Source organism: Pelecanus crispus, chromosome 5 (genome assembly GCF_030463565.1).
Source record: "Pelecanus crispus isolate bPelCri1 chromosome 5, bPelCri1.pri, whole genome shotgun sequence".
NCBI lineage: Eukaryota > Metazoa > Chordata > Aves > Pelecaniformes > Pelecanidae > Pelecanus > Pelecanus crispus.
The window spans coordinates 71143236-71157553 of NC_134647.1; the positions used below are offsets into that span (position 1 = coordinate 71143236).

Sequence of the window (14318 nt, forward strand, 5' to 3'; positions counted from 1 at the left end):
GTATAGGATATACTAACATTATTTGCTGAATATTAACACAAGCAGCTAAATATCTTACTGCATGCTACAGAATTAGCTGTCTTCCAGCACACACGAATCTTAAAATGACCAAAAAGGCTTAAGCCCCCTGTGTACCACCTGTCTCATACACAGTTCTCACACCATCCGAGGATCATGCACATGAAATGCTGATGAACTGCAGCTTTGATAACCAGGGCAGGATCTAGAGCGGTATGTTACATGCTCTGCCCACTCTAAAAATAATAAATAAAGAGAGGCCTTAGTAATAGCCATTTTTCTGCCAGAAGGTGGAACTGAACTTGCAGCAAAAGAGCAGAATAATTTAATTCAGTAGCACAGTGCTACCTGCGAGCAGCTCCCTCCACCTGCCGTTACAGATGGGAGCAGGACGAAGGTCCCAGCAGTGACAAGTGCCTCCACTGGAAGCCAGCGAGCAACCTGGCTATCTTACAGCTGTGGAAAGTAAGTTTTAAAATAGGCTGAACTTCAATCATCCAGATGTAAGAACCTGTCTCTTTCCTACTGAATTATAAATATGATGGTGCTTCTTTGATTGATTTTAAGCTTTTCACTTTAAAATATAATCTAATAGTAACTTAGTAATGAACCTTATGATGCGTATGTGTCCTGGTTTTGGCTGGGATAGAGTTAATTTTCTTCCTAGTAGCAGGCATAGTGCTGTGTTTTCGATTTAGTAGGAGAAGAATGCTGATAACACACTGATGGTTTAGTCGTTGCTAAGTACTGCTTATGCTAGTCAAGGACTTTTCAGCTTCCCATGCTCTGCCAGGTGCACAAGAAACTGGGAGGGGGCACAGCCAGGATAGTTGATCCAAACTGACCAAAGGGCTATTCCATACCATATGATGTCATGCTCAGTATAGAAACTGCTTAGTCGCTGGCTGAGGCTAAACCACGACAGCATGCTGTAACAGCTGTACTGTGCACACCTTCTCTGTAATTCTTGAGATTTAAAAAAATGGATTCAAACAAGTACAAAAAAATGTAAGGAAGATACGTGTATATCTTTTTTCCCCTCTGATTTGAAAGAAAAAGAATTTAGAATAAAAGGAGGATTTTCAAACCTGTACTGCTAAAACTGGTCACTTCAATCCAAGTTTGGGTGCCTAGACAAGCAGAGCGACCTTTCCATGAAGTACACAAGCTGTAGCTTTCTATACCAAGGTCCCAGCTCATTTTGGAAAGTGTTATTTCATACAGTTTGAAAACTGAATTAGCACACTCCAAATCCATTAACCATTCTTGAATCAGAAGTGATTTCATGGCAGAGTTAAAATTGTTTAGATGTACTTCCATCTCAAATGTTGAGATCTGTTAAGTATTATTCTTCCTCTAAATTTTCTAGGATATGAAATTGCCTGGCACCTTATCTGGATGCTGTTTCACACAGTAAGTGTGTCTGCCTGCATCAGTGTTCATTAGGGGGCAGGTTTGCCTGATGGACAGTCAACTGTGCTGTATTACACCCGCTGACTTTTACATTACATACACAAGAATATCTCCTGAGGCTAGTGCCATCCAGGACTCAGTTTTAGAGTAGCTTCTGAACAGAAACATTTTAGAAAGCCTCCCTGATTTCTCTGCATGCTTGCTGTTCCTTTGATTCATAAGAGACGTTCAGAATGGGCATTAAGAAGAGCGTGGTCAAGACAAAAGAGGCCAGGGAGAGGCTCCAGCATTTCTTAGTAACTTATCAGTGTATGTGCCTGAACAAACAGATTGAGAGATTCTGTTCAAATACTAAACAAATATCACAGCCTGTTCTCAAATTCACATCTCGTATATGATATTTCTTAAGAAAATATTTGTGACTCTACTCTAAATTTCATCTACTTTTGTCTGTTGAATAAATTATTTTTCCCAGGGAAGACTCCTAAATACAGTACTGGTAGAGAACTCAAATTACAAGTAATTTATCTTCCTATACTCTACTGGCTATTCTTGGAGGTCACAAAGGATACCCTTTTAATTAATAGTTTTAAATCCCATATGCAACATCAGAACAAAAAATGGAAATATTTGACAATTACTGCTGAAGAAAGATGGCATGCCACTGATTAGTTACTCCAGTTTCTAGAAGACAGTCGCATACTTCTAATAAAAGATAGGCTTGTAAAGCCTGAGACAGCATCAAAACCACTATGAGCAATTTTTCATTTTTTAAATAGACAGAAGAGAAAAGCAAATCAAAATAAAATATAAATGTTTCTATCATAGAACATTTCTGCATTTGTTTTCTGAGCAATGATCACATCAACGTCTTGTTGCAATCTGCCAAGCGAGGAGCTTCTTCCATATTCTGAGGAGCATCTTTCTCTATCACTTTAGTTACAGGCTTGTACAGCTAATTTAGAATTTGTTAAATCCAATGTAAATATCAACTCGAAGAACAAAGTAAAGAGCACAACGTAACTAAGTGGAGAATCTCTACCAGGAAACATGCCTTGTTAAAACCAAATTTTACAAAGTTATCACTATCATAATCACACACAACAGAACCAAGGGAGTTTGAAGTGAAAGGGAATTGCCCTATGCACATTTGTGGCCCTGTATTTATCTGAGATGCTGAAGCAAAAAGAAAATTGTTTTAATACACTACTTTTAAGATTTTGTTAACATTTTAATTTGAAAATCATGGGCCATTTTAATAAAACAATGTCATTAAAGTAACTTCCCAGCCTTCCAGATTTATAGCACCCCAAGCAAATATGACAAAGTTTTATGAAAACTCAGGGTGGTTAGGGATTTCATGGGCATCTCTGAACAATAACTTTGGTCGTCTTTTTCCTTTCGACAGACTGGGTGTCACCTCTCGAGATGCAATGCTCTGCAAACAGAAGCAGATGGCTCCTAGCTGAGCTACTATCAATTTGCTGTTCTTTCTCAGCATTTCCTTAGTTTCAATCTCTGGAAAGTATTTACAGAACATACTGCCATGTAGGAGGAGGAAAGCCTGATTATAATGAAAACAACAGTTACTTGTCTTACATGCAACAGCGATGTGCTTCCAGACAGGCTCCACTGTGGATGATGTGCCACAAATGTTCAAGCTGTTTCATCCTACTGACTGGTGCCCATTAGGGCCATACCTGAAGCCCAACCGTCTTCTCTGGCATTTTGAAATATCAAAACCAATGTAGTCACACATCACCTGCCTCCCTCAACAATAAAAACACCAAGGGAACATGCTGTTCAGGCAAGCTGTTGAATCTGCATGCGTGACCCTTTCTGAAAATCCGTAGTTACTGGAGGCTGAACAATCATTTTTCTTTTTCTATAGAAAGAACATCTCCACACACTTCACCTCAATGACTAACAAGCAGTCACCCATTTGCTCCAAAATGAGCATTTCCCAGTTGCTGCCACGGTAAAACTGGCAATAATGTGAAAAAAAGAGAAGAATCCTGAATATTTCATGTTGCTCTAAGTGCAGATAGAGAGACCTTAAGATGGCACACTGCACAGCTGACGGGCTGCCAGAGGCATACAGAAACAAGCAGGATGTATCTTCTCATGAGAACTGCCGTTAAGTCACTGGCACAAATTAACCATGCTAGCAGACTTAAAACAAGTTTTTTACTTAAATGTCTTTACTTCATTTTATTTTACTTTGTTCTCCATCTCACGTTCTTTTGCAGGATGTAAGAGGACTGAATTCCCTGAAAGAGTAGAGGATGGATATGGTAGTGAACTAGAAAGTGCAGAACAGATGAGGACATAAAACATTTATTTTGAAACTATAAGGACCCTTTTACAAGTTAGAAAAGGTGAAAAACTATAGTCAGATTAAGTTGCAAAGAGCATATTTTGATGCAGAGTATCAATATGTTCAAACTCACTACAATGAACACTGTCATTTTTCCTAATGATTCCCACGTAAAGCAGTCCTAGGGAGTTACCTGCGTGTCCATGAAGAGGGGAATGTGGTCGCGGAAGAGTGGGAGATGTGCTGGATGTCACAATCAAACTCTTTCTGTTGCTTGTCCGACAGCTGAAAGAAAGAAAGATAAAAGATAAGGTATGGGCAGATGAACAAAAGCACCCAAAGGCAGATCCTGCAGAATGTGTTTCAGCTAAGGAGGAATCTCTCAGTATTTAGGTCGGTATTTCCTCATGCTCTCAATCTCAGTAGTAACCCTGCAAAGAAGTAAACATACAGGGCCGAAAGGTACTTTGTCAGCAATAAGTGCTTTAATATGCTGGAAGCAATATAAAACTGTATCTCATGCTGCACAGGCCACTAAAGATAGCTGATAACACATTCCTGAATCACAAAATATGTGCAACTCATGCTTTACAAATCACACAAAAAGCAGAAAACTGTAAAATACGCCAGAGTGCTTCAGATACTCTCACCAATATCCAACCTAGTAAATAAGTCTGTTACAGTTATTGGCTATCACTACCAGAAACCAGAGCATTTTCCTTAGGGCAGAGTTAAAACTACGAAGCAAAGTATTAGCACAATTTAGCAGATGAGCAGGATTGCTAATAAAACTTCAAGCCTGAGATTCAAGAATCTTTGTGAACACGTGTGGCAATACTGACAGAAAACTCCGCAAAGCAAGTTCCAGACAAGCCCTCTGCCGAATCAGCTCCACTCACTGCCATGACTTTGTTCCAGTAAAGAAAGCGACACTTCTGTATGAGGCAGTTCAGATTTATTTTTTTCCCCACTGGAGTTTCAGAACTTAGACTAATGAAGAGAACGATGTGTTCGTCCATTTGCTTCCCAGTCTGTGACTGCTAGTAGCAAACATTCAGCTCTGAAGATGATAAAAGTAATTGTAATGGGCAAGGGAAACATTTTTAAATTATGGGAGCTGCGAACAAGAGCGACTAAACATTGAAATCACTGTCTGATCACTTTTCCTGTTGTTTAAACAGATGAAACAGTCCAAGTTCCCAGCAAAATCTCACAACCCACCGAGTATTAAAGCTACGTACATTTATTCCTTGTACCTCTAATGTGCTTTCTAGATGGCAGAACCATTTCTGCTTACTTTAGCAGTTCTCAAACCAGGTAACTAAAATCATATTGGTCTTGATAGGGGTGGGAGAATAGACAGGAGCAGGGAAGGCTGAGCAGAGGCTGAACAAGGAGCTCGCTGGCCCAGCTCTGGAGGTGTCCTGTGAAGCTCCACGCTGGGTTACCGCAAGCGCATGCAAAGGTTGGTTGCTTGCAGAGCTCCGAATGCTGACGCCTCGGTCCTTCCTGCACCAGCTGATCTTCTGGAGCTGCCCAACAATGAATATGCTCGGGCTGCCAAGAACTACAATTTAATGCAAAACTATTTTGCTGCCACAGGATACAGTGCATCTGAATATTATTATTTGTAAGCTTTTTTTATTGCTGTTCTATAGGAAACTAGAGAACTTGATGCAGAAAAAAAATATACAACTGCACTGCCAACTATAATAAACAGTAATAAAGTTGAAGCACCATTAACTGCTATTCAGACTCTTTAGTGTACTTAAAGCATTCCTCAAAATTATCCAACTGATTCCATACAATCTCCATTTACATTCATGTATTATTCAACAATAGTCCATCCAAAAACTGATTGCCATTGTGTACATCGTATGGAAAAACTAACAGCCTGATTTCAAGAAGCTTAAAATCTCAGTTCATGGATTTTTTTAATATGTTTTCAGTCACTCAATTCCAGTAGCAGTTGAAAAAAACAGAATACTCAGTTCCAACATGAATACCAGATAACCATTATGTTTATATTACTAGAAAATCTTTCTCACAACATGGAAGTCCTGAGTATTCTAATACAATACATATTAGTATGTAAGAAATAAAAAAATCCTGGCTATTTTAATACAAATTACAATGTAAGAATTTAAGATCTTGCTCAATATAACACACTAGTACAATGAGAAAACAGAGCTCCATCCTCTATGGTCATATCCCTTTGCTAAAAAGAGTTCCTAAAATACACTTTACCACAGCGATGTCTGGAGCTGGCTATGGAAACTTGGTATATTTAAATCGCAGCGTAACAGGGAACATAAACTGTCCCAAAATCAGAGCTTTTTAACTGTTTGCCTGCATTTGCCAAATTGAACCGAGTTTTACAAACCCATTTTCTCTGCTATATTTGTAAAGATAAGGAACCAAAAGACAAAGGGTTAAGTGGCTGGAGAGCAAGCACAGCTGAGACCCATTAAAATAGGTCAGGTTTACACAAACGTACCCAGAGGAGGGAATAGCTTGGAGTGAAAGCCTAGCCCCAAGTTAGGAATAAAAAATTATTCTCTTTACACCCCCAAAATTGGATAACTTTCAATTTCCCTGGATCCCTAACGTGGGAAGGGAGAACATCACTTAGGCCCATTTAGCCATTTCTATGAACCATGTGTGTTGGCAATAAGGCAAAGCTTAAACACAGAGGCTAAAACCAGAATTTCTAATTTCTTGAACCTATGTTATATGATAAGAAAAATATACAAACAAATACAACCATACTCTCTACTGGTTGAAGAGAGCTCTCTGGATATATACACAAAACTTTTCCTAGATCTTGGAATCCCAGAGAAACTAAGGAACAAGAGTGATGAAGCCCTGCTAGTCACAAAAATACAAAAAAAGGGGGAAGGGAGGAGGGAACATGAAGACTTCATTTGGGCGACGTCCCCCAAGAAGTCACTATGGCAGCACTTGAGCACCTCCTAAAGAAGAACAGATAAATATGAAAGCAGTAAAGCTGGCTTTAACCAGGGTTTTGTGCCAAAGACATTCAAACTAGTCAATTTAAGTGTTGGCAGAAACAGTTCAAATGAAGAAAAAATTATTTCCTGGAAGATGCACTTTAGCCAGACAGATGGTACTGGGCTCAATACTGAGCTATAAGGCAAATGATAATGAGGAGATCATATTATTAATCCTTTAAATTGCATTAATTATTGTTAATGCTCACAAATTCTCCAAACAATACATGTTTCCTTGCCCTAAAAATAATTCAATCTACATAAGAAAACAGGAGGAGAAAGTAGAAATAGAAAAGGTTACCTATATGTCTCTGAGTATTTTAACTAGGGGAAAAAAAAGTTCTTAAGCAGTCCAGAGAGATTCCAAGCATTACTATTTGTTTATAAGCCAAAGTTTTGCTATTTTCATTAAATGCAAGGCGAGCCTGACCCTCACCCTCCTTTCCTCTCACAATTTGGTATGGCTCTCGTTAACCTTTTTTTTCTCAGATCCCACTTCATCATTTCAGAGAACAAACCCCCTCCAGGTCTTCCAGTTTAGGCAAAATACAATCTTAACAGCGCAGAGTTTCTGGTACCGCCTGGAGGTGCAGGGTTGAGCTCCAGCCAGCGGAGTGCTTTGGAGGGCTGTCAACCTGCAAATACCCCTCCTGCCACCCCCTGCCCCGCTGTGCCACCGGGGTCGCACGCTCACGCTGCCAAACCCAAGTCCAGAAATCTCTGAGAGCACGAGAGCGACTTCATTTAATTCTGAACATGCGCAGAAAAACGGATAGTTTATATCGAAATATTTGAAACGATGCCTTTGCCATCACTACGGAAATTGCGCTTTTACTATTTCTAGAGTTAACTTCTCCGCCTGCAGTAAAAATAACATTTGTTACGTGTACTGAAGCGTTCCCAGCGCATTCTTGAAACTGAACACTGCAGGACATCGGACATGGGTCTGGTAACTGGACACTGGGTTTGGACCCACTGAAATGTGCTCTGGAGCCAGCACCCTTGGCCAGCATTATTTATGAGAACATGTGGTAGCGTACCTGCGAGCTGCACGCAGCCCGGGTGCTTTTCAACTACACGCTGACAAACCTTTTCTGTGCACCAACAGACAATTCGATGTCAAGTCTCTAAAATGAGCACCATTACCGCACCTGGTTTCATATGCATTTTCAGTCGGAAAAGGAAATCGATGTTTCAGTTTCAGCACAAATCAATATTTGATTCTTTATTTTAGCAGTTTACTCAGGGGACATCTCTAACTCACTGAGCAAAACTGGTTAACGTCCACGAGGCATTCATGTAATGAAAGCAAGGGCCACAGAAAAACAATTGAAAAATAAATAACCAATACCACTATCAAGTAATTTCATAGCATTGCTGGTTATTAGAAATGAATAATGATGAGGAAGTTTCTCAAAATCTATCTAAATTTATAGGCCTTGAAAAATTTCTCATAGTTGAAGCTGCTGAATATGGAAGTAAAGATGAGCCCTGACTGCATGAGTCTTCCCAGAGACTCTGGTAGAAATCAACTTGAGGTAAAAAGATGTACAGAAATATTATAGTTTAAATGACATTTTGGCTAGTAATCATTAACGCATATGATTCGTATTAGTGATTTTTAATTCTGGAGTTCTCATTTTGTAAACCACCTCAGGTTGTCAGAGTGCCGGATTAACTCTTGCATTAACTAATAATTCCTTTCAAAATAACATTTCAGAAGTCCAGCATCAGACTTGTTCCAGATTTAACATTTAATTCAGTGAGCCCAAATCCCTACAAAATGGGATCCAAAATTCAGAGCAATCACACCTACAAAAGCTATCTGTGGTTACATGTTGTCCTAAAATGTACTATCACCTAACCAAATTTAACTAGATTCTCCTCTGATGTTACAGGAGTTTAGTTTCAGTTGATTTGCTTTACAAAGACTTCTTTATGAGAAACAGACATTTTGGAAATGAAAATAAGTATTTAAAATTTTTATTCACAATGGCAGAAAATTTACAAAATCCAAAATCTGCATGTCAATGAATGCACCAGCTGCGCAGCAATGTTAACTAGATGTGGAAGTTATTGTCTTAATTATAGTAATTCAAAGATGGAAGCAATTTTGTAAGCTTTAGCACTACCAACAACAGGGATAATTAGTTCTCTAAAATAGATGAGAATAAGTAAGCATCTGGTTCAACTGATTTTTTTTTTTTTTTCCACGTTCAAGAATAGTTTAAAAGTTATTAATCCTAGAATAACTGAGGGGGGAAAGTGTTATTATTCATGGTGTAGGTTTGGTGGTTTGCACATTCCTACAATAAACACTTCTTTTCTCTTAAGGAAATACAGTTATGCTCACTTAAGACTTGAAGAATGGAAGCGCAAGTCCAACAAGCAGCTTTTTAAAGATCGAAGGCAGATTCTCCATCACAACAGACACAGAACTATCCTCCTCCCAGTGTCACCCACGAAAACAGCATCTATTTCCTGTCATTAAGTCCCATGAACAGGGAAACATCCTTAATTGGGACCCCTTCCTGGTTACCTTGTCCAGAATAAATGAGTAAGGATTCTTTCTCCAGTGCATCTCTAGACAGTCTTTCCCTGCCATCAGTTCCTTTATAAGGTCAAACCCCAACTCCCATGACCTTGAGACTAAGTTGCAGTATTCCTGTTTCCCCCATCTTATCGAAGAATTTCAAATAGGATTGAACTCCGGAACCCAAAGGAATTTAGCCTTAAAGAAAAATAACAATGAAAACCAACTGCATGAGTGCAGGATCCTCTTCCACAAGAAGCTTGTACGGACTAGTTACTACAACCATGATGACTACAACTACAGAAACAGATGCAAGTTGTTTAACAGGCCAGGCTCTCCTCGAATTTGCACTGCCTGTTGTTTTGAAGCTCATGAGAGGAAATAAACTGGACAAATAAGTATTTTTTTTTTTATAACTGGACACTCCAAGTTTTCCAGCTTGCTGTAGGTGACAGTTGTACTCGGCTGCTGCAGACTCACTCTGTGTTCAAGGGTGTTTGTTCCACGCAGGATGAAAAGTTTCATCCCCCTCCCTCCTTCTTTTTAATGCCTATTTCATATTAATCCAGATATGTGCAATGTATGCACTGCTTCAGAAGAAGCAATTTTGCACAGTCATCTATGAGGTATGAGAAAGTCTTCTTGGAAAGTGAAGACGACTTTGCGTTGCTGTGAAACAAGAGAAAAGTCCTGCCCATATGGTTGAAGCCTTTCCCTTCTGTATTAAAGTAAGATGTTAAGGGGTGTTCCCATGCCTCGTGCTGGTACCAGTAAATTAGAGTCAGTGTGGATGACTATGGAAAGATGTGAATTCTATGAGACAAGGAGCACGGAGATAAAAGATACAGTCAACTTGTGAAGTATGGGCTGCAATTCTGTACAGATATCCAAAGAGAGCACAGGGGGTAAAAAACATGTCTTTTTTCATAATGCCACACATTTCAGCATGCTAGCAAACACATTAACTGAAGTGAACGAGGAGTCGAGCAATGCAAGACTTACAAAGCATGCGGTAAGTTGGATGTAGACTGGTTGTTTTGTTTTAAAGAAAATTAACATCTTAGGAATTAACTTATTGCATAAAAGACCATTTTCCTTTCATCTAAAACAAGCTATATGTTAGATAAACCCTTCTACTTCTTCATTTAGAGCTCAAATTCAACAAGCAGTGTCACCTCAAGCTAAGAATTTATGGAAGAAAAGGCTAAAATTGCCATTTAACATCAAATTTATGTCTAATCTGCCTAATGTTTGAGGCTGGTGCAGACCTGCTTATACCACGCTGTATAGTCCAGACCATTTGCATTATTAACAACATAGGAACAACTCTGCAAAGCCAAACAAAATTAAATGTCACAACAAATTACAATGACTGGTACAGCCATTCTCAACTAAATCAAGCCACTTTATTCTGAAATATTCCTCCCTCGCAAACAGACTCCGACCCTATCTTGGTTCTTACATGAAAAGGAAGAAAATAAGAAAAAAAATCTCTGATTATGGAAGAGATGCCCAGAATAAATATAGACAGTATTTAATGGGAGAAAACATACACCGACCTTCTCAATCATTACTATCTCCTACTTCAGTTGTGTTATGCATTATACTGCCATGAAGTTACATCACAAAGTGTGAAAAGATGATTTAATGAAAACTAAGCATAACTGCATACTTTCATTTCCCATTTCCCCCAACTCTATTATTAAATGCTTCATGTACCATAACTGCTTTTTAAATACGTCTCTACTCGGCAATTCTCAAGGAAGACAGTTTATCACATTTTTTTCCTCCAAAAAATCCAAGCAAACAAATTCAAGAATGAAATACAAAGTGATTTTGTATTGCTTCAAATCTTCTAACCACCTAGCCTACAATGATATACAGGTGTGTAATGTAACAAATCCATTCTAAACACTCTCCCCAAAGACACAGCCAGAAAACTAAGCATACAAGCTGAAAATGAAAAGAAACAGTTTTCTAAGATTCAAAAGTGAGGAGGTTTAATATAAATCTTGCACAAAAAACCACGAAGAGTCACTCAGTTGCTATGTAGCACAAAACATGAACAGTTCTCTTCATTTTGTTTCAGAGCACTTTCCTAGTTTAAGTAGTAAAAAATGTTACAAATTAGCTTTTTATTAGCTAACTGCAGTTTCAAACCTCAGTGTAAGGATAAATTACATATCTAATTTAAAAGCTATTCTAACAGTACATTATTTTGGAAATAATCTCCAAATCAGACCATGTCAACGGAGTTGCCTTCTCTGCACAGAGCACCGATTTTCACATGGTTGTAGAGTAGAGTAATAACCAGGGTGGGAGTATTATGAATGTAAATGGGACTAAGATGTTTGCAATTAAATTATTTGCCAAATTTTAAAAATACATATTCTGAAGGTTAGACCAACAAAATTGATACACATGGGCAATAAAATCTACACTTTTCCTGTGTCAAATACTCAAACCAAAAGGTAACCTTTTCCCTAAAAAAACAGTATCCAGGGTTTATTTTCTAGTGACGATTCACAGCCAAAAACTTTTCAACAGATTATACAGAAGCTCATAAAAGATGATGTGTCAACAATACCTTTGTAACTACATAGATTTTCACAACTCGATGGAGTCAAAAAGCTTTTCCTCTAGTTCATACAAATTGTCAGGTCTGACTGGTCTTAAATTATTGCCAGATAGGGCAAATGCCAGAGCAGACACTACTCGAAGGGAACCCTACTACGGACAGACTATGGGAAATGAAGAAAAAAAAAAAATTTACATATATATATATATAAAAATATATATAAAAGTCTCTGAATGCTGCCCTCCCTCCAAAAAAGGGAATGTAGAAATACTTGTGGGTCAGCAGACCCCAATCTGAATAGGCTTAGTCCGTAGGTGGAAAGCAAATCTCCCTGTCTGTCAGCCAGCAGCATCCCTGGTTTGCACCGGGGACTCCATGCTGCTGGAGCTGACTATTCCCAAACTGTAGCTTGGAAGAGGTGGAGAGGCCCTGTGCTCTCGTCAGTTCTGCTGGAAAGGTTTGGCCCTGTTGGTGAGACTCATTTTTCCAACCATGGACATTAACAATAACAACCCTCCTGAAGAGATTCAGGTTTTGTGCCTGCTTGGCAGAATTTTGTTTATGGTATGCTTTCATACTAGCTAGAACTACAATCCTACTTTGGCTTTTAGGCAAACTCTTAGGCTAATGAGTGATGGGCCATGCTTCCATCCCTGGTACTACTGCTATTTAGCAGACGAGCCTTACTTATCGCCATCCTCGTTCCTCCTAAGGGGCAAGACAGACAACATCAACTTTCCTAAGAACCACCCAACATATTTAAGTTACAAGCACTTTCCAATCCATTAGAGAACAGAAAAGCCTGAACAGAACACAGCACCAGATCTGGACAAATGTACCAGATGAGCAAACTCCAGGGAGAGTGTGTTGTTAGACACACAAATCCACTTCCCAAGTCCTCATCTACAACCAGTTCCTCACCATTTCAGGAAGCTTTGGGTAAAATCACCATCCCTCAATTTTTCACTTCTACATGCTTTAGATACAAAGGTTTCCTAGTTACTCTGGATTTATCTCAGAAGCCAAAGTGACCAAAATATATGACCTTTAAAAAAATCCAAGGTAAGCTGCAACATACATTGTCATGCTTTGTACCACTGGGACATCGACTGCTTCATCCCTCTTACATTTCTGACCCATGCATTGCTCCAACCATTGCCTGCTATGAAAGCCATATTCTTTTATCATACTGGGACTGCAGCTCCCCCTTTTTGAATTTGGCAGAGCTTCAATATACAAAAAAAAATTATTTAATGTGTAAACCATTCACAAGTTCACCTCCTATAGGAAAACATAGTAGATAATGAAGTAGATCCAGAAAATCAAAGTCTCAGTCTTAATCTGCCTACCTTATGATGGTACTTTAAATTTATACTTTTGCTTCTAAATTAAAATGTAAGAGTTTACTTTGTATTTTCATTATAAAAGACTCTCCCCCTTCTAAATTCATAATGTTTCTCAACTCTTAGCAGCTCCTACAAAACAAAACAAAAAACCAAAAATTCAGCAGCATCTCAGCAACATTTCTTAATACGTATAGGTTACTTCTAAAGACAGTCTAATAAAGAAAGGTTCTTTTTTTCAAGAGAGGAAAAAAACACTTTCCTGTGAAAGTATGAAAACATATGTATGTAAGCACGCGCGCGCACACACACACACAAAAACATTCAGCCCCCAAAGCCCTCCAAACAGAAGCACTGAAAACAATTTGTTGCTCATTACATTTGCACACACAAAGGTGGGAGAAAAATCCTCCAAAATATCTCTATAAAACATCAGCAAAGCCTGAGGTTGCTAAGATAGGCTGATAATAGTCTAATGGACATATTAGGAGACTAACCAGGTTTAACAAAACTGTAATCTCAGCAAGTAAACTACAAAACTTTTGTCATTTGTTCAGGACTAAGCTGTCTTAGGAAGGGACACGCCGTGCTTTGCCTGTCTGCACTCAAGAGGGGCTGAGCAGAGCTGTTCCCCACCAAAGCAAGATAAAGGTGAGACGTGCGTGCTGGCGTGCTGCTTTAATCCAAAATGGACATCAAGAGAGAATAGGTATTGCTCAGTTTGTTTCTCTCAGCTTTGTGAAAACAAATGCTGCTCAGGACCCTCCTAATCAATACACTCACTGAATGACAGAGAGGGAGAAAGGATACCTAGGTAAGAGGTAGCTTGTAATGTCAAAGAAGCTGACTGACAGGAGCTAGAGTTCTGTGGACACAGGAAATGCTCTGCATAGCAAGTGAAACCGGTAAACATCCATGTACAGAGATACACTACACTTGCAAATCAAGTATCCAGTTATTTGGTCCTTACTTGTTCAGGGAGGCAGGTCTGTCAATAAACCAGTCTCAGATAAAACCAACCATCTTAAAAGACATGAAAAAAGACTTACAAAAATACATTAGCTGCCTATACTGCAGTGTATATCATATCAAATAAGCAGCCTAC

The 14318-nt window shown here is 38.8% G+C and overlaps 1 protein-coding gene across 3 annotated transcripts in view; it reads right to left on the minus strand.

The window, feature by feature from the left end:
- Positions 1–14318, minus strand: part of MAST2 (microtubule associated serine/threonine kinase 2) — a 194452-nt gene that overhangs the window by 63525 nt on the left and 116609 nt on the right. For all 3 annotated transcript variants that reach the window (XM_075710859.1, XM_075710860.1, XM_075710861.1), the window contains one exon: positions 3942–4033. In XM_075710859.1, the coding sequence (XP_075566974.1) occupies positions 3942–4033 (92 nt within the window). The remainder of the gene's footprint in view (positions 1–3941; positions 4034–14318) is intronic.